At 35.5% G+C, this 23,823-nt stretch overlaps 1 protein-coding gene across 4 annotated transcripts in view; it reads right to left on the bottom strand.

Moving 5' to 3' along the window:
• Positions 1-23,823, bottom strand: part of DENND1B (DENN domain containing 1B) — a 199,339-nt gene that overhangs the window by 40,383 nt on the left and 135,133 nt on the right. For all 4 annotated transcript variants that reach the window (XM_080406489.1, XM_080406490.1, XM_080406487.1 and 1 more), the window contains 4 exons: positions 22,626-22,726; positions 16,778-16,823; positions 15,128-15,229; positions 6,964-7,089 (listed from right to left, as the gene is read on the bottom strand). In XM_080406489.1, the coding sequence (XP_080262615.1) occupies positions 6,964-7,089; positions 15,128-15,229; positions 16,778-16,823; positions 22,626-22,726 (375 nt within the window). The remainder of the gene's footprint in view (positions 1-6,963; positions 7,090-15,127; positions 15,230-16,777; positions 16,824-22,625; positions 22,727-23,823) is intronic.

Raw genomic sequence — 23,823 nt, forward strand, 5'->3', positions numbered from 1 at the left:
ACCACTTTCCCAATTGTCTTGGGAAAGATGAAAAATGAGAGGTAATTTCCCATCAGAAGAGAAAACAGGCATGCTTGCTCTCCCTTCCACATCAGCCTGGGAAGAGAGCAGTCAGATAGTTTTACTTGATGGCACTTCTGCCTGTAACAGAACGCCAGGAAATGGTAGTTCAACACACATTTTTAGCACATGGCTGTAATATTTTCCCAAATGCTTTCCTCTAATCACTGGATGCTTCAGATACTAAGTAAGCACTCATGCATTGGTGCATCTGTTCCCTTATCAGCACGGTTTAGAGACAGAATAACTGAAGCTATTCCTTAGCTGAAAATTTATTTAGATCTATACAGAGTTCACATCCAGAAGTCACCTCTGTTATTTGAACCACTGAGAGCAACGTTGCTTTAAAAATCTGAGGAGGTTTAAAGCTCCTACCTGTTCAGCACATGAAAATGAGAAAAATCTGTTGAAACCTGTGGAAATTCCACACTGAAGTTTTCTCAGGGTATCTGCTGTGACTTTACTGAAATTGCATTAAATAATACACTTAATTCCTAGCTCTTTCATTTGTTCAAGGCTCTGAACAACAAAATTGTTTTCCAAATAAAACTTCTACAAATGTTCAAAATTACTACTGTAAACACAAAGCCTTTTGAAGTGCTACCTAAAAAATAAATTACTGGATCAATAGAAACAAAAATATCTCTAGAAGTTTTCGTACATAAAGCCTGTTACATTCTCATTTCTACAAATACAACCAGGTACCTTTAGAAAGTGAGTTTTGGAGGAATGCTCCGCTGATATTTAACTACTAGACCATCAAATGGCACCTGTTGTATTGATCTACAATGTACTTTCAAAACAAGTTCGATCAAAACCCAGTGGGGACTCTATACTGAAGAGGAGACAGCTAATACCCAGACCAAACAACCTATGCCCAAACATTCTATCTGGCCTTTTAACAACAGTTGCTACAGAATTTTCTTCCTCTTTCATGGCTTGCCACACACAGCAGGAATTTCTTACTCTAAGCTACATTCACATTTTAAGCAAGCTATTTATACAGGCCTCAATGGAATATAAAAACAGTGAGCTAAAGCAGCATGAACATTTTAAAAAGAAAAAAAATTTCAATTAGAAGGTATTTTTGTGCTTTCTAAATCTAGTGATATTTAACCTGAACAAGAAGCACAAACACTTTAATTCTTTATTTCAGAAAACATTCATATTGCTCTAGCACGAGATGACTCATACCAACTATTTGCACTATTACTATAATTAATAACATTTCATACGGTAGCTCTCACTTATTACATGAGGAATGACACGTAGGTAGGTATAGCCATAGCTTCTTTGGTCTTGTATAATTTACTTTTTTTTAAAAAAAAACAACAAAATTCTAAACACCATTTTGGTCTTGATATTAAAATTCTTCTGCTTAAAAATCAAGAATGCCCAGGCTGAAATTTCATCTGTTGTCCTGACATTCAGAGATAAAGGCTAGGGAATAACTGAATGACCTATGATTCTACTCAGGAAGGTGCTATTTAAAATGACAAATGAATTTCTGTAAAATTTGCAAGTTTCTTGCAATCCACCCAAAGATTCAGATGCGCTGATATTTCTTATAGTCAGAATTAAACCCTACAACAACTCCTATTAATACAACTTCTATACTCAATAAAGGACTACTACGGTCCTTAAGACAAATTAAACAATATGGTTTTCACCATGGAAAATAAATTTCTTATAGAAGTCATAATAAATAGTCTTAACAAATATTACACAGGGTAGTTCTGGATTAAAACACAAACGATGTTCTGGCATTTCATTACTCCTTCTCTGTTTCTGTAATCTCCTGTAATTTTTAGGGGCAAAAGGTAAACAAGTCAATGCCCATTTCAAGAGATCCCCAAAAGGTTTCATTTTGAAACTCAGTTATAAGCAAACATTACTTACACATTCTCAAGTAACTGAAGTGCATTCTGAATCTTAAAATATCTTTCTTTTCCCTAATATAATATTTAATTGTATTATTTTGTTTTATCACATATTGAATACAATAGCTGCATCTGCCGGTGAGCAGACGTCACTACTTAAAACAGTGTCAATATTGGCCCAAAGCACTCCAGTTAGCCTTCAATTAGAGCGGGGTCTGACAGGTTGTGCTATCTTCAAGCTGGAAGTTATCTCAGCATCCCTGGCGTACTGATGAGACCATGAACTCCTACTGCTCAGCATTCCAGAACAAGCCATTAGCCTTTGCTCTTCATTTATTAATTTCTAATGAGTGATGTTACAACCACCATAATTTAAAACAAAGCTATCTTGGGTTTATTTCTTTTGTTTTAACATCAAGAGCTTTGAAGACTTTTCCCCCAAAAGAGGTGATTTTTTTTCCGATGACTTAATCTTTTGTTAGCTAATGCTTAAAGAAAAACCAATTTTTCAAAGGCAGAAAATAAGTTACTGTGACTTATATTCCATAATCATTTAACAGATGTCAAAAAGTGTGAGGATTTATTTGAAATACATTTAAATTTGAAATGTATGTGTCCTGCCATGATGAATTACTTTTTTTGGTTTTGAAAAATAAAACATACAAATATCACAGCTGTAATGCCTCCTGATGTTTGCTGCTTAGGACCAAATAACTTTTTCTTCTCTGCTTTATTTTCCTGATGACATCAAAATTAATCTCTATCATAGTGAATACTTTCATATTCCTTAATTTTCTGCTCCTTCCTTGTTCTGTTATCTACCTCTCCCTCGCAGGACACAGACTGGGAATATGGCCTTCTAAGAATTCTTTACATCATATAGTGTTTTATTAACTGACCATACTGTATATGATTAATGGAAAAAAATCTACTAGTCTTTGATTTCATCTGCAAGGTTTGCACAAGTACACGTGTAAGGCCCATTTTCCCTATACATCACAGAGTTATTAAAACATTTGACTGGCATAGTTCTTTTCTGATATAAGGGAAGATGCCTAAAAATTACCCATGAAGAATGTGTAAAGTAAATGACACAAACTGCACAATTTTAATCTTTGTATCTAACTCCCCACTATGAATGCAATTCTGGAACACAGAACCTGACAAATTCCCAAATGCTAGACTATCTAAAGAAAATAGGAGCAACAAAAGGTTCAAGGCTAAGTTATGACCATCCAAAGTAAACACAATTTGGATTGGTATATGCATTTACATGATGCTAGAAGCATTTATCTCAGAGCACCCTGATCGCTGCAGTGCCTTAGCAGGGTTAGACCCTTGTGATCAGCACTATTTGTGATCACTGATGTTGCAGATCGCGCAACGGCTCACACTGCAGCTGCTGGCTAGGTGCGTACAACCGTGCCCTGACCACCTGCCTTCCTATATTCCAGGGCTCCTTATAGCAAAACGGTTTGAACGGCCTCACTGCCACTGCTGGAGAACCCCGCGCAAAGTCCGTGCACATTCCCCTGTCAGAGCATCTCACCCAGCTTCTCAAAACAGACTGCAGTCCTCTATGTGAATGATATAGAAAACCATTATAATTCACAGTTCCACTGATGATATTTTGTTCTGAATTATTTTTCCGTCATTTATCAAATGACACCAACACAATTATTTCAATCATCCCCACCTACCATGCATGAACTGGATTCCTTCTGGATTAAACTAAAGCAGAAAATGAGCTCCTACTAGTGATGGGTGTTCAGCATTCAATAGCAGACTAAAATAAGAACCATAATAAAGCTAGATATGCCCACTGCGTGGATGTCAGGTCCTCAGCACCAACTGTCCCTCGCTCTGCTGATCCACTTCTATTATGCAGTATTTGCTAATGTAAAGTGTAGGATATTACAAAAATAATTTTGGCAGTTATATCAATCTGACATATTTCTTTAATTCAGCATCATGATTGAATCAGGAAAAACAACTATTTCCACTTTTCTTGGAAAGTTTTACTGGATTAAGTTTTTTATTATCAAGTACTACACAAAAAAATCTGATCACCTTAATCTATTACATGTCGTATTTCCTGCCTGTATTAGAGTAGTCAAATTTTCCATATGGTCTCTTAGAGTCCTGTGAACTGCTTTCAAGACCCCTGAAGCTTCCTATTCTCCCTTTCACCAATCATTTTTTTTTCAATAATTGCTAGGCGTTTGTTCAAGACATATTGCTACACTGAGGAGAATCTGTCCTATGCTGAAAACAAACAGTTGTACAGAATGAGTGTTCGGTGTGATGAACAGCGTTTGGAGTGAAGAGAAGTGTTGGATGAGTACAGACACTATTAAAGCTGTTCTTTACTCAAAGTGAATATTAATGAAAGTTGTTTCATGTTTCCAGTTAAAATCATACAGAACACACTGTTGCAAGGAAAATAGTTCACTTAAACATATTTTCAATATACAAGCAAGCAATAACTATCCAAATACATTATATTATTTTTCATCAGGATGTTTGCGATCCTAAAAATGGTACCCCAAAACCCCTCAGTTCTTGATTCTGAAAATATGACAAGCTTATTTATAGCACAAGTATTTCAAAACTATATAGAAAATATTCTCATTTAAGTATACCCCCTACAAATTTTCTACATGAATACTGCTTGAGCTCCTGAAAGAATGCATATAAAGTCCATATTTATGGTTTACATTTCCTTATTATATCTATTGCCGCAGATTCCAAAACAAAGGGTCATTATTTCCTTTGCAATAACAGCTCACAAGTTTTGAGACTCCTGACAAATGGTCCTAATAGAGTCAAATGTGATTTGATTTTTTAACTTCCCAATTCACAATGCATTAAAATGAGTTCAAAAGGCACATGTAAAATGAGCTGAAAAATCATGGAACAACTCCTCTTAGCTTCTACCAATCCAGAGCAAATTCAGCCTCTAATAATATTTTCTATCACAGAAAAAAATCTGTAAAACACCAAGTTAGATAAAATTATGTAAGCATAGCTCAAAAATAACAGTTACACTTCTTTTAAATATGCTTTGTCTTTGGACAAGTTGATGAAAATCCAAGATATACTAGTATTTGCCAGCAGACTTCTGTCTGTTAAGATATTCTGAAATAATGTGTCTTTAAAAAAACAAACCATCAGGCCACAATGGTTTCATAAATACCCTCTCTTATATGCAGGCAGTGGAGCCAAAAAAGAAAAAAAAAAAAAGGCAAATAAAATAATGCAGAAAGGAAGATTGCAAAGGTCACTTTGACAAATGTTTGCCAGTTGAAATGATGCATGGGGCACTACTTCCAATACAGTGCAAATGTAGATCTTTCAGACGTGCCAACAGATAAACTGAAATAAAACAGAAATCAGTTAAAAGGAGAGCTCATTTCAACAGAAATGAGCTAACCAGAATGCTATAGAACTTGCACATTCATTTCAACAAACCTACCAAACCAAAGGCTGACTGGAGCCTACTTCTCATCAGACAGAGGTAAGGACATGAACCAGACTGACATCATTCTGTTTGCATGTATCGAATGTAGATTAAGACATTTTTTGACTTAACAGCTCTTACTGCAAGCTGCCATGAGTTGACACGGACCAGCGTGTCCACCTTTAGACTAAGGGACAAATTAGGTGACTCCTCCTGAAGCAGTGTCAGGTAATGCCACTATGGAACAAATGACAACTGTATTGTTGAAATACTTATTTTAACGAAGCTAGTACTGTGTTGAACTCTAGCAACTTTGAAAACAGGTATAGTCATTTAAATATAGTACACAAATTCACTTTCCATACCACAAGAAAACTATAATCATCGCTAAATACAAATACTTCAACTAAACCCTTAAACGTTACTTCATCTCTGCATGTGTAACTTTTCGTCCCAGTAACAATGGCCACCAGTAGCACAGACAACTCATGTGTAAAATGCTCACAGCAAAATAGAATACCTGTGAGAAAACCGCTTGGACAGAAGGAAGACTGTGCCATACTGTATTTTAATGTTTCCTCCAGGAAAAGGCTTCTTCTGGAATTAATAACCATCCTATCCATTTCCATCAAGAAACACCACATAGTTCCTTACCCAACAACAGAACGCACCCCCCTCCTTGCCCCCAAAATCCACCCATGCACCCACACACCCACCAGTTTTACAAACTTGGCACCTCAAGCGAGGATGCATTTCTCCTATCAAATCTCAGTATTTATCTGAATCCATCAGACCACCAAACACTATCCTCAGAATCTGATTCAGCCAATGTCATCTCAATGCATTTGATCAAATGGAACTATCAGTAGTTTACAAATATCACAGGAAAAGGATCTGGACTGACAGATGAATGAATCTCCCGGTTGTTTCTGATAAATTATTTTATCTCTAATAGGCTCAATATGTACCACCCCTGTAAACCAGGAAGGATGAAAGCCCATAATGCATCAATCCACTGAGTACCAGCAAAACATCAGAAAAACAAATTCTGAAGTACTGATGGGATGAAATGGGTTTTCATTTCTCCTGACTTTTCAGTGGAATCAAGATAAGTGTGTAATAGAAGAGATGCATGTTTGACGCTCATCTGGCTTCTGCTAGGAAATAAAAAGCTTCTGGCCTCAAACACAGTAAAGTCTCCAGACTGATACAGTGAAAAATGATGGAGACTGAAAGGCACACACTCTTCAGTTCCTCATCACATTAAACCAGGAGAACTGTGTGTAAGTAGTTTCATTAATACAACCTGATTTTGTACAAAACAGATTATAAGAGTGCTAGAAACAAGAAAATAGCTGACTTTGAATGAGCATTTATTTTTCAGTACAACTCATAGCCATAAGTGTCTTCTAAACTGCCCACGTACCTTTGGACAGAATAAGATTTAGAACATTTTCTTTGAAATGTTTCAGACTGGGATAAAACATTTCATATTTTCCTTGCAAAGAATGAGACTGTGCTCTTAGAAATTAAAGAAAAAAAGTATTAAAGAAGGAGCCTTACTGGTTTGTATCTTAGTGCATCCCTGTAGGATCCAAACAGTGCTGCCTGTGCCCGAAGAAAGGCCTTGGCTACTCCATCACCCGTAGCTGTAGACTGTTTTTTCAGTTTATTTTTCAAGGCCGAGACCTGCATGACAGAAAGGAACAGTTAAATTAACACCTCAGAAATTGGTAGAGCGAGGTATGAACCCAATCAGCAGGCAAACCATGGTGTCTACAGGTCAGCCAAAAATTCATCCTCTTCCTTGATAGCTTATCTTTTTAACTGCAAAGGGCACCTGCTGGTCTGTTAATTGAAATGAAAGCAGGGGATGATGGTAGAGTGCTAATGTAAATTGGTTTATGCTCTCTTTTTTTTCCCAAGGCCTCTTGACATAAATAAGCTTAATTATTTTACAGCAAAATGCATGTGAGCCACTTTTCTGCAGATTTTTTTTTTCAATCATAACATGTACCTACTTGTTTTGAATTAAGACAGTTAGATATCTTTTTATTTATGCTACAAAGGTTGATTTTTAAGGATTCTTAATGGTCACTTACTGCTCAGTTTTAGGGATTTTTAAGTCAAATTACTATCTTACATCATTTCTCATGCACCATGGGAATACCTGCTACCACTGTCAAACAGCTGAGAAAATTCAATGTAAATTCAGTGCTACATTTCCTTTAGAATTGTCCTTGAAAATACAACATGTGAAAGGAAAAAAATAAGAATACTTAGGAGGCATCTGTAATTAAAAAAAAAAAAAACAACAACAAAAAAACCCAAAACCAACACCATTCATGTTTTAGTGCTCAACCGTTTTTTTAAGGAGTTTTGTCTTTTTTTTATGTGGAAATGGCAATCAGTGTTTATATAGAACCTGGAAAACGAGAACTCTTAATTGTGATGATCCTTACTTGGAGATACTTTGGAGAAAAAAAATCATATAATTCTGGAATTATTACAGTATTCTTTAAAGATGTGTGGAATTACACCCTATTATAGTCTATAATCTCCTAATTCTCATCTTGACAGTCATCTGGAGAAGTCAGTCAACTGCAATCACACAGAATACATGTTTCTGCATCCCTTTGTATTGCAAACCACCCAATAAAGCAATATTTAAATCACTAAATACTATACAAAGTAACATTCAGAGTTACTCTTTAAACAGAACATTATAAACACAACCCATCACCAAAACAGCTTTCATTCATTTTTGAAATATATGCAAGAATTAATATCTTTTTCTTTATGCAAGCAGTCCTGACTGCTCTGGTAGATGATGATTGTAATTGAAGTGTCACCCTAATTAACAACTAAACTTTGAATAATGCTAATGAGAATTGAACATGGCATCAGAGAAAAGACCAGCTCTACAGGTGATAAACCTTCACAGTAGTGACATTTTCCAGTGTAAAGTCACAGTTACTGTGATCTGATCAAAGAGAGAGACCCCCATTGGGTCCAATTATAACTATAGTTTTGGAAAAAAAAATTATTGAGTTATGATGTTCATAATCTATGCAGAAAGGCCTTTACAGTATAGGTCTTTTCCCCATAGCTGTGATCTTTTCAATTTATATCCAAGCTCCATAGATCTAGATAAAAGTTTAGCGCCTGATTCGTTTAGCCCATGGAAAGCATACACCAAGGCTCATTTATGTTTCTTCCTTATACCTCAAAAGAAAAGAAAAAAAAAAAAAGTACAAGTCTGAGCACAAAAATCAGTTAAGCAGTTCAAGGTTGAAAAAATAAATGCATTTCTTGGTTTTGTTTTTTTTTTGTTTTGAGGCTTTTTGGGTTTTTGTTTTGTTGAGGGAGGAGGGTTGTGTTGGGGTTTGGCGTGGTTTTTTTGTTTGTTTGTTTTGGGGTTATGTTCTGAACTGTATGACTAATCTAAAGTTATTAAAAATAAGGTTTATTTAATTCCAGGGGAAATAAATCCTTTGCATAAGGGAAATCCGCCCATCAATGTTAGCTCAGTTTCACTAAAACAAAAGCAGTAACATGAGGTCAAAAAAAGAACTGTCAGCCTTAAAATGTTGTCTCTGACATGATGGACAAAGCACCTTCTAAATATAAGAGAGGGAAAAGGTAGAATATTCTCCATATTCTGTTAAATCTACATTCTTCTAAATTATACCTTGTGAGTTTGGGGAGATTAGGGCAGACGGTAAGACCAGGTAAGAGAAGAAAGGGGGTAAAGATGATGTAGAGCAGATGAATTAAAGGACAAAGCAGTGGATGTGGAGGAAAATGGTATTTTCTGATTGTCTCAGTTCTGGCAGGCCCTAGGTACCCTAAAGTAAGTCCATAAAGAGGCTGTTTTAGACAAAACACGTTAAAAAGAACAATAGAAAGCAACAAATCTCCCTTTTCACTGCTGTATTGGTACATTATTAGTTAAATAACATGAAGAACATCCCAATGGGCTGGTAGTTTGGAGGTGGGTTCTCCAGCACAAAACGTGTCAATCAGGTGGCCACTTTTGTGCTGCTGTTCTGCAGGGAGCTGGAGCTCAGAAGGGCTGCGCTGGAGTTCAAAGAAAGTTCCTCCAACTTCTGCTTCTCTCAGGAGGCACTGCTACAAGGCAGAAAGAGCTCTATTACCATTATTCCGCAGAAGTACAAGGAGCGCAGTGCTCTTAAAAAGGCTGCAGAGAGAATGAGCCGCAGCCCCAGTTCCCCAGCCGGCACCACTGGTGCCTGGCTGAAGCGCCCTCGAGACCTGCCCGGTCTCCTTCAGACAGAGGTCAGCAAAGCTGCACACAGAGAGACAGCGCTTTCTCAGGGCTTATCCCACCAGTGAGCAAACCCAAGCTGAACATTTGGGTAGGCTGCCGGCAAATTCTCCTAGTTCCGCAGTTTAATCAAAGATTAAAGTGCTAAAGTAGTTATTACAGCCAATACAGTAGGTGTAGCTAAGAGACCAGGCGTCTTGAACTGCTCAGAAGGACTTGGTGCACAGCAGGACTGTGATTGCTTAGATCCATGAATCCAAAACCAAGGAACTGTGAGACCTCTTTGGGTAACATCATTAATAGTTCTTAAAATTTCAAAGAAAATATACAGTTTTAGCATCAAGCCAAAGAAAAAAAAAAAAAAAAGCAGCACGTTTATCAAAATCTTTTCCTTATGTATGCTTTTATCCATCCACCCATGTATGATAAAAATGCCAAACCTTCTCTCCACTTCTTTCCATGTCTTAAGCAGAAATTGCCTTTTACAAAGTTTAAAAATAAAGAACTGCAAACAAACAAACCACAGGGTTCAGAATGTTGTTAACATTTATTTCTGGAAGACTCGAGTGATCCATTTCAGAAATGGTATGATTAATTTATATTAGAAGCAAACTGTTTTTATCTTTTCCTAGCAACAGCTTCTCATAGGAAGGTGACTTCATTGGATTGCTAAACATTACCAGTGAAGAGCAATCAGAGCTTTAAGAAGGTTTACATCAACAGAATTGTTTTTCAGGGATTTAGAAAGTCATGACAGTGATATGTAATTTTGCTTTCATAGGTAATCAAGTATCTAAAATGTAGAAACATATTTTGTTGGTCATTAAAGCTAAGTGTCACTTTTTTAAAACAGCCAGCCTATGTCCTTTCTAAGATTCCTAAAATAAAACTATCTGATCTGAAAAAAAGCATGACTAATATAGCTTCAATGTCTGTGTAGGCAGAAAAATAGAACTGCATATCACGTTAAAAAATAAATTTATAATATCATGTAACTATTAATCAAAGCCTTTGCTCCTTCAAAATCTTAAGCACACATATAAATTTGAGCACATATAGAAGTATTCAAAATATCTGTTGCCTGAGAAATGCAGAACTGTGCACTGGGGTTCCCAATGACAATCAGATCTCTGAAAAATAAAAATATGCAGGTATTTCTCTGCTATCAGTGACAGTTGTTATACTTTCAACCATTTTTTGGTGCTCCCCATCAGATGTTGTCACTATAAAAGCAAGCCCACTGTCAACAGCAAGAAAGTGAAAGGATATAGCAGAGAAGAGACATAAAACAAAAACCTCACAACAAAATGGAATCTGATATGAATTCAATCAATACTGTTATTGAACGGGCTTACACATATTATCTACACACAGAGGATTTGGGCATCTCAGATAGCCCTCCAGCATTTAATCACAAATACTCATTTAGACAAAGACAACTACTTAAATGCAAATGTTTTCAAAACTAGTTGTAGTTTTCAACTTCACATTCTAGCTTCTAAAACTATATCAAGGTTCAACAGAATCTCAACTCTAAGGATTTATTCAAAATAAACAGCTGCCTCATAACACTGCAAACACTGTGGACTGCTCTGAGTTTCTAAAAATACATTAGTAATATTTTTGGTTATTTTCTGATGGGAAAACATAGTAAATTATGATAGTTAAATTTTACAAAAAATCTTTTTAGTTGCACTGTTACATGTTGACCATAACTGCTTTATACTATTAACCATTGTATTTTCAGAAATACCTTGCACACTCAGTAATTGCTTTATAAAGTAACTTTAATTTTCTACATGAATGACAGCCTACTTTTCAAATATTACTTTTAGAACAGTAATGTTCATACACTCAAGTTTACAGTGCTAAAATCCTGTGACTTTAGGAATCTAAAACTAAAACTCTAAAAACCCATTTAGATTCCGCATTGCATCATAGTGCGTAGGCACCACATGCTACCAAAGCCACGCATCTTTCAACAGCTCTGTAGATTTTATAGTTAACAGTATTTAACAACCACAGAAAATGCTCAAAACTCATAAAGCCTCTTGTTTTCTGAAGATCATATTTATAAAAGTTCTGGTCTAGTCTATGGAGAAGTCAGTAAGACTGGGTTGCTGAAAGCGATGCCCTCAGTTCTCCAAGCTTTTTCTGAAAGCATTCAGACTTGAGCAGAGGAGTAGCCTTTTTGTCAGTTAACTGCAAATGGGTATTGTAGGATCAAGCCCAAAGTTTACAAATTTGTGCCTATGGTCTCCGCTAATTTATATACACCACAAATATTCTTTTTCTAACATTTTACATTATTAAAGTGGTGATTGAGTATTATTGTATTAGGACATTTACTTTCACAGAAGTAGCTACTTATTTTCCCTTTCTTTTTTTTTAATTAAAAAATAATAGACAAATTCACAGTGAAATGATGAAATTTAAAAACAAGTGTTCTTGTCAGAAGACAGGAAAAAGAGGGATTTTCCCCCCTCTAAGAAAACAAAGGATTCCTGAAAGTCTTGCACTGATTTATTTTTCCAATTTTGAATACCTTAGGAGTAGCGGAACTGCTACTGGCATGGTAGTATTTCTAACAGTCAATAAATCTAAAATATTATGTGTGAATATTGGAATGAAGCCATTAAGAAGATTACAGCATGCAACGCAGCAGAGGGTCCACATGAAAAAAGGACTGGTAATTCAGGACAACTGTGACCACTGACCTTTGCACAGTCAAGACCACTGGTCAGTCTGACAGAATAATAGAGTTCACATGCATAGAAAGTCATCTAGCCTGTAACTATAATTTAAATGCTTAAGTGAATGAGTTTAAAATGCCTTTAAATCTCAGTTAATTTATTATACAGTTTATTAGACAATGCCATATAATAATGTTTTCTCAAGCTTAAATTTATCATTAAAAAATTCACAATCAGAGCATTTTAATAGGCATACTACTTATACATGAGTAAACTATTAAATACCTGTGCTGTGAGGACATCATCAGGCTTATCGATCAAGAAAATAATTACTCAATTTCCTTTTGGACACAAGAAACAGTTTTAGAAAACACTTTGAAAAAACTGCATTTATTTTGTTAGGCTGTTAACCAACCTGGAATCAATTTCTGAAAGGGATAGTAAGACTAGAGCTTCTTTAGTATTTTCATTTCTTCATCCTATTTTAACACCTTTCAGAGGTAGTCATTATATTTTTTCATCAGAAATTTTAATACCTTTGTATGTATGCTTATGAGGTTTATGTACGTTAAAATGCTTCACATATGTATCTTTGACATTTGATAATGTTTTAAGTCAACTTACCATTTTGACTCTACACTCCTACATCTTATACTTTTTAACCGAGATGTTAGCAGTTGCACTGCCCCTTATGAACGCAAAAGAACAAACATTTTGTCATTTCATGAAGCAAACATGGATGTTGTCTGTGCCTTTTGTTTCCAGGTTTTCCAACTACAACTGCGTATGTTTTCCATTAAATTGTGTTAATTAAAAGGCGCTTTACAGATTGAAGTAGAGAAAGAAATGGGAATATACAAATAAAGTTTCATTATAAAATCCTCAAATTCTGCAAGTGTATATTGCATAGAACACAGTTTGTCAGGGGGTTTGTTCTGTATTAGATACAGAATGAAACATTTTAAGTCTACCACATAGTCTGTACACTTGGATAACCTTCATTGACATTAATAATAGTAACACGCATATATCCTGGGGGAGAATATACTAATGAAAGTATGAAGATCTGTATCCCTATTTTCTTCACGCTAGCCTACTCATTTAGAGATCATTTTGATATGCATCTGTAAAAATACAGAAGTCCCTCTCATTGCACAAATACCCATTTTTACTGTTCAAAGGACCTCCAGCTACAACTCCAGTATCTTATGGGAGATGACACCTAATTCTCAATTCTACATCTAGCTATTATTTGACAAGAGGTATATATCTCCATGACATTATAACCTCAACCTTATTCACTGAATGCAAGGTCAGTTAAAATTACTGACACACCAGAAAAATACTCAATTTTTATTACCTTGTTATACACTTGAACAACACAGTCAAAATTATTGTATATAACTGCGTACATGTGTGTATATATATCTTCATACACCAACATAAAATCACAAAATGTCAGAATAGTTGTTATATAGTCTTTTGCATTTCTGAACTATAGTTGATACTGAGTCAAAAGAAACACTGAGCAGATGATTTATAAGAAGTGTAGATTTTAGCATCATTAAAATCAAAGGGAATCAACATTAATATAATCATCAAGAGTTTGACTTCTATTGTACCAAATACATACAAACTACCAACAAAACCAAAAGATGTAGCATGTCACTACAGTGCCTTACTTTAAGACAATTTGTTATCATGATTTATAATTTCAGAAAATGTAACTTTATTTCACATTTTGATATAAAACTCTTTGTTCTGGCAACCATTTGTGATAGCTTGAGCTTCTATCACTAAACAACCAGAACAGTGGTTTCACAATTATATTCTTTTAGAGCTCTATTGGGAAGAACAAGGTAAATGAATTTTGTGACTATTTAAAATGATATAGAGTATGTTCCCCTATAGGCAATAAGAAGGAAAAAAAAAGGGGGGGGGGGAGGGGAGGAGGGGTGGGACACCCTTTGCAAGATCAAAGTCCAGAAAGAACTGGCACTTAATTTATCATCCTTTACAGACAAAAGACAGTTTTCGTCATTTCAAAAGGATCAGACGTCTTTTATGACAAACTGGGTTTGCAGTTTAATTTACAAATAGAATTCTAAGTAAGCAGTCTTTGCTCTGCCAAAGCAAATGACAAACAGTACAGGTTTTCATTCACGCAGCCCTCAGCAGGATAGAAGAGATTAAAATAAAACTGAAATAATTTAGAGAAAACAAATAAATGTTTCAGAAAGTTGAAGAAGATCAAAGCCTGAATTTTCTGACCCCAACTGTACAAGCATTTCTTATTATATTGACCAGTGCCATCAGATCATTAATTAAAAGGAAAGCGCTGGCAGGTGGCAGGGAAGCAGAAGCCGATAATTGGCCCCCTTCTTCTTTTTGCCTTCAAAAACTCTCTCGTTCTTTTGCAAGACATGCCACTAGGCAGACAGAAATGCCTACTTTGTAATATAATGATTAAGATGAGATGAAGAGACTCTTGCGTTTAGAGCGGCTATGCCTAATGAATGCAGCTAGCTTTATAATTATGATCCTACTTTTACAATAAGAGATATGATGTTCCATTCAACATCTCCTCAACTGTCAAAAAGGTAAAAATCTCAAATATAGGGGTCTACACTTGGTGCTCTTCACCCCCTTATTCCTTTTATAACAGTTAGCAAAACCAGGCAAAATAACTACTAGTAATTCACGCATTTATATAAGAAAGAAAGAACGAAATATCTGTAAGACTTACCACTTCACCAGGTAGGTTGTTCAGGTCATTAAAAGGGGTTTCTAGAGTGTTTGTGTCAACATTCAGCAAAACCACATCCTCCAGTGATCTATTTTTTACTCTCTTAAGAGGGGAAAAAAATTAGTGGAAAAGCATTTTACTATAGTATCCTCCTGAAGTACATTTATATTATAATGTGCTAGATTACAAAAGATGATATTACAAAAGACAGTAATGGCAAGGCAACATTTTGAGCTTTAGATGTAGGATTTGTAAATTAGATGCCAGATTCAGACTGGCTTTTAAAAACACTTCCTCTTCATCAAACAGTAAGCTTATATTAGTAATCTCTGAAATACAAGCATATATATTCAAGAAATGAACTCTTGAAAAGTAAGATTCACACAAAACTTAATTAAATATATTGGAATTATGCATATCTTATAACAACATTTCATTCCCTCACATTTGTGAAAATCAGATAGCATGTTAATCATATAATCAGATGAAAACCAGAGAAAACTAAGAAAGTATTTGCAGATTTATGTAAGTCCCAGGCATGTGATGTCTACTAGCATTATAGCAGAATGGATGAAACAATCTTTCATCAATGGACTTGACTAGCAGCTAAGAATTAAACAACTTGTTCCTTTCAGGAAAAAATGATAGAACCCTTTTTCTCTATGTTCCTACAATAATACTTAATAGGACAGTCGAGGAAATAATTCCAGAAGGAATTGAGTGACTTCTTTTGCAAAGCAAGCCTTTCTGTTCAATGATTTTCTGATAGAATAAGGAAAAAGATCCTAGTCAAGATATTACAATCAATGTATGCAGGTTATATGAACCTGATTTGAGATAACAGAAGGCTATGCCTGGCATTAAGAAGTATACATGACAGGAGGCTTCAGAAACAAAGTGCTAGTGGCTCAGACTGGGGGAGAACCTACCTCATCAGTTTAACAAATGTGAACTGATCCCTAGAAACTGCTTCAGCAGAAGTGTAAAATCAAATAAATTTCCCAAATCAATTATCTACTCTGCATGATAATCAGACTACACACATAGGCTTAGTGGTGTCATCAAACAGCCACAGAGAGAGGCAAAGCTACTTACGACCCAGCTATTACTTACCACTCAGGAGAGTTCTATTGTTTTGTTGTATGTCCAAATCTGGAATGGCTACCTCTTGGTTTTTTTGGCAAAAAACCAGTCATTTCTAAATTAGTAGTGCTAAACGTTATGGCATGAATGTTAGACTCAGATTTCCAGAGGGACGGGAACATAAATTATCTGGCAGACTGGAATGATGTTGAATTCTGATTGATGGTGACTCCAAAATAAATTTTAATTGTTCTTATTATTGGGAAAAATCTGTTGCTGAACCACTAAAAAGGGTAGGAAAAAAACCTATCATTGTGCTATTAAATAGACACAGAAACAAATCATGATGTAGAACCTACATCTCTCCATAAAACACTTCAAAAGTAAGATTTCAGAGAGTGACATTTTTTCACTTTGTAAAGTATCTGAAGCTTAAATTTTGTAATTCTGTATGCTAAAAAACAGGGATCATTTCTGAAGCATTTCCATTAAAGTTACCATTTATGGCGTGCACACACACCCCCCCCCTCATGCTTATCAGTACACAGAAGTGTTTAGTAAACTTACCTCTATTAAGCTTAAGTGGACACCAATTAGATAAGGCATGGGTGCACTGAATTAAAAGAAGTGGAAGAGATCAAGTTTTAAATACCAACTACCACATCATTTGTGGAACAAAAAAATACCTAAAAGCATACAGTTAACTAGTTAACATTTTCTGTTGAAGCCTGTATTAAATGAACACAGTTGCCACTGAAATTTTTACTACACAGGGATACTTTTTTTTTTTTTTACTCTGCAGTAATGACAACCACAAAATAAAGGACACTGTTCCTAAATAAAGTATGAGCAGGAAGGCATGCCCAGCTCGCTAAGCGGCGTGCCATACCTACTTTCACTAACCAACCATACTGTATGGCAGAGCTAACAGTGCCTGTTTCAAAAGTGGTCTGTCTAGAACTACAGTGGGTTTAAAACGCCTTTCTGGAGAATATGGTACCAGTTAACATCACCACACTGCTACACAAATATCACTAACACCAGTTTTGGTTCTGCATTTGCTTTCGAAACCCTTCCTTGGGGGGTGTTTGGAAGCTGCATAATACCCTATTTAACACAAGATATTAAACTACTCATTTCTAATTCGAATAAGACAAGGAACTATATTGTCAAAATAAAACAAATATCCACACAAAGCCTCTGGAGTGAGACCTCCTGCCGTACAAAAGCAAGAAACTGAATTTGTCAAGCTAATTTATCACAGTTCCCTATGATCTTCTGTTTCTTCCTCTAGTGAATGTATCTGGCAACATCTAACCAAGAATATACTCAGTATCCAGCGCTGAAGGGAAAAAACATTCAACAATCGTCATCACACTTCTGGGTACTGTGAGACTACTAAAACTACTCACTCCAGAGTTGCCAGCAATAGATAGGCTAGTTTAAGCAACTTGGTGGGAAATGAAATACTAGAGCGAAAAAAAAAACCCAGAAATAAAAAATAAACTATGAAAAATAAATGGAAGGTAAGATCACCTACACAAAACTACACAGATAGCTGACATACAGTACTTTCTCCCATTGCATTAATTCAATCACAGCTCTGAGCCACGAGCACCCACTGAGTGGCGACTGCCTCACTGAGGCCCGAGGAGAGGCTCCCTGCATCACTTCACATGGCCCCATCAAACTGGTCCCAGCTCTGGGAGCAAAAGTAGCAATTCTCACCTGCCTGCAGCCGCAGCCAGTTTTAGAAAAATCTGTTCACAGTATGGATTAGCCAATTGCTTTCATGAACAATGTCCCACAGGAGAGGAACAATTAAGAAAAAAAAATAATAATAATTAAAAAAAAGCCCTCAAACAAACAAAAAACAACAAAAAACCACGAACCAACCATCACCAAAAAAGACGAACAAAACCCAGACTGACTGAGGCCAAAACAAGCTTTCATCATGTTCATACTATGGAAATAAAGGTTTGCCGATACTGCAAACTGTCACGAACGTTTCTAGGCAATAGGGCTTCCAAAAAGGGAAACGGAGACCCCTGTGATCCCCACGTCTTCAACCAATACCAAAAAATTTTAGTATCTCCTGATGCCTTCATTCAGGCTAAGGCCTTCTGCCTTTGTGGACTAAACACAAATCCCATAGAATCACAAATGGGTGTTGCTCCAGAGCAGACACACATTTATATTCAAAGCGGAATAAGGCAGCTTTAAAACACTCTAATTTTAAGAACGTTTGACGCTACGTAACACATTTAACTAAGCCAATGAGCATGACTGTGACCGACACGTAACCGAGGATTCTTCTGCTGAGTATGCAGCAGAACAGATCCTCAGGTTCATCACATCTGAGTATCTCAGCGCTACAAATAACGCAAACTGGAGAAACTAGAGTGGAAACAAGTGCTGTATCATGAATGCATTTTATGCACACTTGTTTCCTTTTACACCGACACTGTTCTAGCAGCTTTCACCAGGCTTGCATTGATTTAAAATAGCTGATGATTTGCTCCATTAATAAATCTATCATTAAAAAGGGTAGCGTGTAGCTCTTTTCTACAGAACAAGCAACAGCTACATCATTTCAATTTTGAGAAGTTAACAGAATAAAGGTACAAAGCTAATTAGATAAATATATCTTGGAAATGCATGAAATAAAAATTGTAGGTATGGAAAGTCAATTTGATCATTTTCAGCAAAGAATGACTTTTATTATTACTAGATTCTGAGGCCTTAACAGCAGAGGTTTGTAATATGTAATATGAAATTGCTTACTGTGATACTACTGGGAGCTGCTATATAGTTTCTTTCTTGCTTATATATGTTATTACCACAAATGTTCTTAATCTACAGCACCATTGCCTAAAATAATTACTGTGTTATGCAAAACATGCAAGTTAATTAGAAAATAATTTTCCCATTCTCAAAAAAACAGGCATGCATTTATCCCAATTCTGAAGAGACCAAATCTCATAAAAAGACATGTTGCAATTGTAACTTGAATTTTCTATTTGCATTATATTCTTAACAGAGCATCAGTAGAACAGATGCTTTATCATCCACAGACAAAACTGTCATACATTTTTATATCAGTGACTTAGTTTGCCAAGAAATTACACGGAAATTTGATGAAGTTAGCCTTCTCCTTTACGAAAGTTAATTTTATTCAACTAGAATCACTATCTCAATGTGTAAACTTGATTTTTCAAAAAGCTTTCTTGAATGCTAGCCACCTATAAGGCTGAGTGCAACAGTATATTTTTGGCTTACTTAAATGTAGAAAACAATTCTTAAAAAATTTCAAAACCCCCAAGTTTTTTAGTAACTCCACTGGGTCTTCTTCCTCTAGAGCTAGAATGAAAATCACTTTCACTGTCTAATATTTTGCTATCTTTTAGGAAAAGAAACATATTATCTTCTTTTTTTGGATAGTTGTTTGAATTCTCACATTGGAGTTCTCATAACAGAATTCAAGGCTGAGATAAGCTACGTAGGGGGAAAAAAACATCCTGAAGTAAATAAATCCACAGTATGGTCACACACCGCACCTTGCATGTACTCGTAACCTGGCCAGTCCCCATGGCTCTGCAGTCCACACTGATGCTCAGCACCCATGGGTTTGGCTACTTTAAGAACATCTGTTACCTTATGCCTAAAACCAGCCTGTATACGAGGTTGCCTGACAGAACCTAGGAGGTTTTTCAAATTAAGGCAAGTGGAAGAACTTAAAATAATTTTTTAATATAGATCTGTTTCACTCAAAGATACATCCTTCTTTTTTCATGCTCACAAAATGTACCAGCTAGGCAGTTTATGTAATTTATCAAATACTAACCCCCACAGAATTATATCATTTATCTTCATGAAGATTTGAAGATATACACAGTCCAACTCATAAAAAAATAATTGTGGATTTCTCTCAAAATATCTTGGATTATTAACATGCAAAAAAAAGTTGCAGGATGAGAGCCTATATTTAAGCCAGTAGATTGAAATGTATTTTATCTTTGTTTAAAAACAGCCTTATTCCCAGACTAAGTTATCACACTCATAATCCCCTACTACACATATTTGAGTACCATTTCAGAACACCACTAAGAAAATGAGAGGTCATGGGAGACATCCCAAAGAAGTCCAAGTAAAGCAATGACAAGGTAGTTTCTAGGTATGAAAAAAGGTGGTTTTTATAGAAAGAACTTTGCTCCATCAAAATGCAATCAAAATTAAAAAAAAAAGAAAGAAAATATAAAAAAGAACTAGAAGATTATTTTAACAATTTTAAATTGACATGATCCTCTTGGACTGCAAACTAAGTCTGGCCTAGCATAAACTTTGACCTTATGAATTCATCAAGGTTTTCTAGGTTGATATATTATATACCTGAGAGGAAAACATGTATTTACTGTTAATATGAAAAACGTAAGGAACGCTCAGTATTCTATGTGCTTTTGTTACACTATTCCAACCTGTCTCACAAAAGAACCATTCCAACTGGACACGATCAAACAGAGAAATGTAAATGCATGAAAATCTGACTTAAAAGGTCTGAATTATAGTTACTGTAGTAAATTCATCAGTTGTGCATTTCCTTTCATGAACATTATGTTTCCATTCAAACATCTCTAAAAAAGGGAAACTTTTTTTCCCCCACTCTATTGTACTACTGTGAAGAAGAAAAAGGGATATAAATGAGTTTTACAAGTTTAAGAAACTCCATGCTTCTTTTTAATGAGTAAAAAAATTTCTCAGGTCATGCCATAAATGACCTAGAATCTCAACCATTATCATTATCACAGGAAGCTGTGTACAGCATCTAGCATTATTATTTCTGGAAACATTATCTGTGCTTAGGAGAGGAAATAAAAAAAATTCTAGTATTCAGGATGCACTCTGCAGGGTACAGCTTGAATAAAAGTGTTGATCTACCTTCTGAGAACAGCATTTATGGATGATAGAAATTACAAAGGAGAATGAAATTACAAAGCTTCTGGCTAAGCTCAAGTAATACAAAAACTAAACAAATACATCCAAGCTTTACCCCCATCTTGGTGCATTTTATCAAAGCTAGGAGGAAAAACAATTAGGACAGAGTTTCATCAAAAGAAAACTATCATTAAAGATGAAAGGCTTAGCTATAGTTGAAAGTAAAGGGAGGAGTGGGAGAAGAACATTTGATTTCTTTTTAAAAACAATAAATAATACACATGTGAAGTACAGGAACTACCACAGAAAAAGATACACCATGGACAAATATTGTAAACTTGAGGAAAAATTATCAAAAAGACTTAAGGAAACATAATGAGAATTTCTTTGAAAACAAGTTCAATAGACTGGGTGGACCTCAGTAGAACATCAATATTTATACGTTCCAGGGAAAAAAAAAAAACAAAACATAAAGCTCATCAAACATACAAGTATAATATACTTCTGTGAAGAAAAACATTAATAACAGAAACACAGACTTCTGTTGGTAGGCATCTGACTTGGACTTATTTTTTGTATATAATAATTCCTGATCTGTAAAATGGCTTTAAATGGTTCATTTTTCCACCACAGATCTATTGGGTCTAGTTAAAGTGAAAGTCTACAGGGATGGATACTCCTGTTTTAGGTGCTTTAATGGAAACGCTCATTTTTATATCTCTGGCACTACTACAAGTAAGAGAAAGTAGGTATCTTCTTAGCCTGAAATCTTGAAACACAGGCACGTAGAAACATCATCCCTTGAAGGGCCAGAAGTGACTCAAAAAATGACTCTTTTCTTGTTCAACTTAAAAATCTGCTGAAACCACAAAGTCTGTCATGTGAACAGAAACACATCGGAGAAGCGGAATTCTTGTAACAGTTTTTGGAAGTACAAAATGGAGATTTTAAGCTTTTTCGCGAAGGTGCTGGACAGGATCCTGAAGCTGACTGAGTCTAAAATACAAATATTACATGATCGTACAGACCTAAGGGAAACACTGATGCCTACTAACATCTGATTCTGGAAAAAACAATCAGTTCTTCTCTGAATGCTTATATCAGTATCATTTGTCTCAAGTTAAAATAAATGCCCAAAAAAAAAGAAAACCACAACACAGTCTCATTTAAACTACTGAATGCATTTTCTAACAATAAAGCAGGAAGAGTTATTATAAACAGGATTCTAAATGGTGCATCGATATTAATCAGCAGTGTAATTCAAGGTACCAATTCAATCATGTAAAGGCATGCTGGAATATCTCTATTCATCACTTCAGCACTGGCTTAAGTGCCTTGATAAACCAGATCATATATATACACATATATATATATATATATATATATATATAGTCACTAAGTAATTAAGTGTTTTCATCAGTTACTTAGAATTACAAGACAGGTAAGAATCTCAGAAACAGGGATAACAGGTTAGCTGTCTTACCAGCAGTAGTCCAGAAGATGTGGAGGAAGCACTGGGATGTAAATATGTTGCCAATACATTGGGTACAATAATGCAGCTGACGCATGAACACAAGCAGTTAACTAAAAGTAAAAATGCACACACAGAATTGGCAATAAAAAATATGAATAAAAAGAAAATACAAAATCTTAAATTAACCTTTGGACACACAAGAATCTTAACTTCCCCAAAACACATATTATAGCATTTTTTAATTACATTTAATTGCTTAAATGCATCTATGAAGAACTCTGATATACATACACAACATTTGCAAGAAGTCAGGCTAACAAGCCAACTAAAAGTTAGCCCTGCTCAGATATTTCCTTGAAAAAAAGAAAATAAACATGCACTACTTATTTATCATGGTCAAACGCAAGTACTACCATGAACAAACGGAACTTTAGTGCACCCCAGCTGCACTGAGCTTCGCTGAGCAGGAAAGACTCGGGGGAGGTTTTTTGGTTCACATTTCTGCTATTTGCAACAACTGGAATTTATCTGAACCTGTGTGAACCCACAGAAGAGCACTAAACTCAGATGCAGGATTAACTCCTGTTTGTGTCACTATCTTGGTTCCAAACGACCTTTAAAAAAAAAAGTCTGAAGCGACTATTCCCTGTGACAGCAAAGCAATTTTATTACAATTTTCCAAAAGTCCCTCCCCAAAGCAGAGCCTGGCAAATCTGGCACTAGCATCCTCAAAAAATAAACAACTCCTTGACCAAGAAAGGAGACATTAACAACCTGCTGACCATTCAAAATGAACACCCCTGTTTTTCTAAAACAAGCAAACAAACAAAAAAACACATACACACAAAAACCCCACCATCACCACCACCCAAACCAAAAAAAAATAATCTATGGAATTGATTAGGAATTTGGTCAATTGATTAGGAATTCACTCCTCAAATGAACAAGATAACCTGCAATACCTGAAGAATTCAAATTTGATCTATCAAACACCACTTTGCTATCAGGGAGTCACTCAAATTTATTTATTTTATTATGCATCCACAGAGTTACAACAGAATGAGAAAACATCAAGACTGTGTCCAAAATCAGGTAGCCTGTATCTAGCACATGAAACACTATAAACCTCATTAAAAAAAAAAAAGAAAAAAAAAAAAGAAAAAAAGGAATGTCCCACGTAGAAGATGCCAAGCTTATGGAAAAAAAG

This window comes from Falco punctatus (genome assembly GCF_963210335.1).
Source record: "Falco punctatus genome assembly, chromosome: 11".
NCBI lineage: Eukaryota > Metazoa > Chordata > Aves > Falconiformes > Falconidae > Falco > Falco punctatus.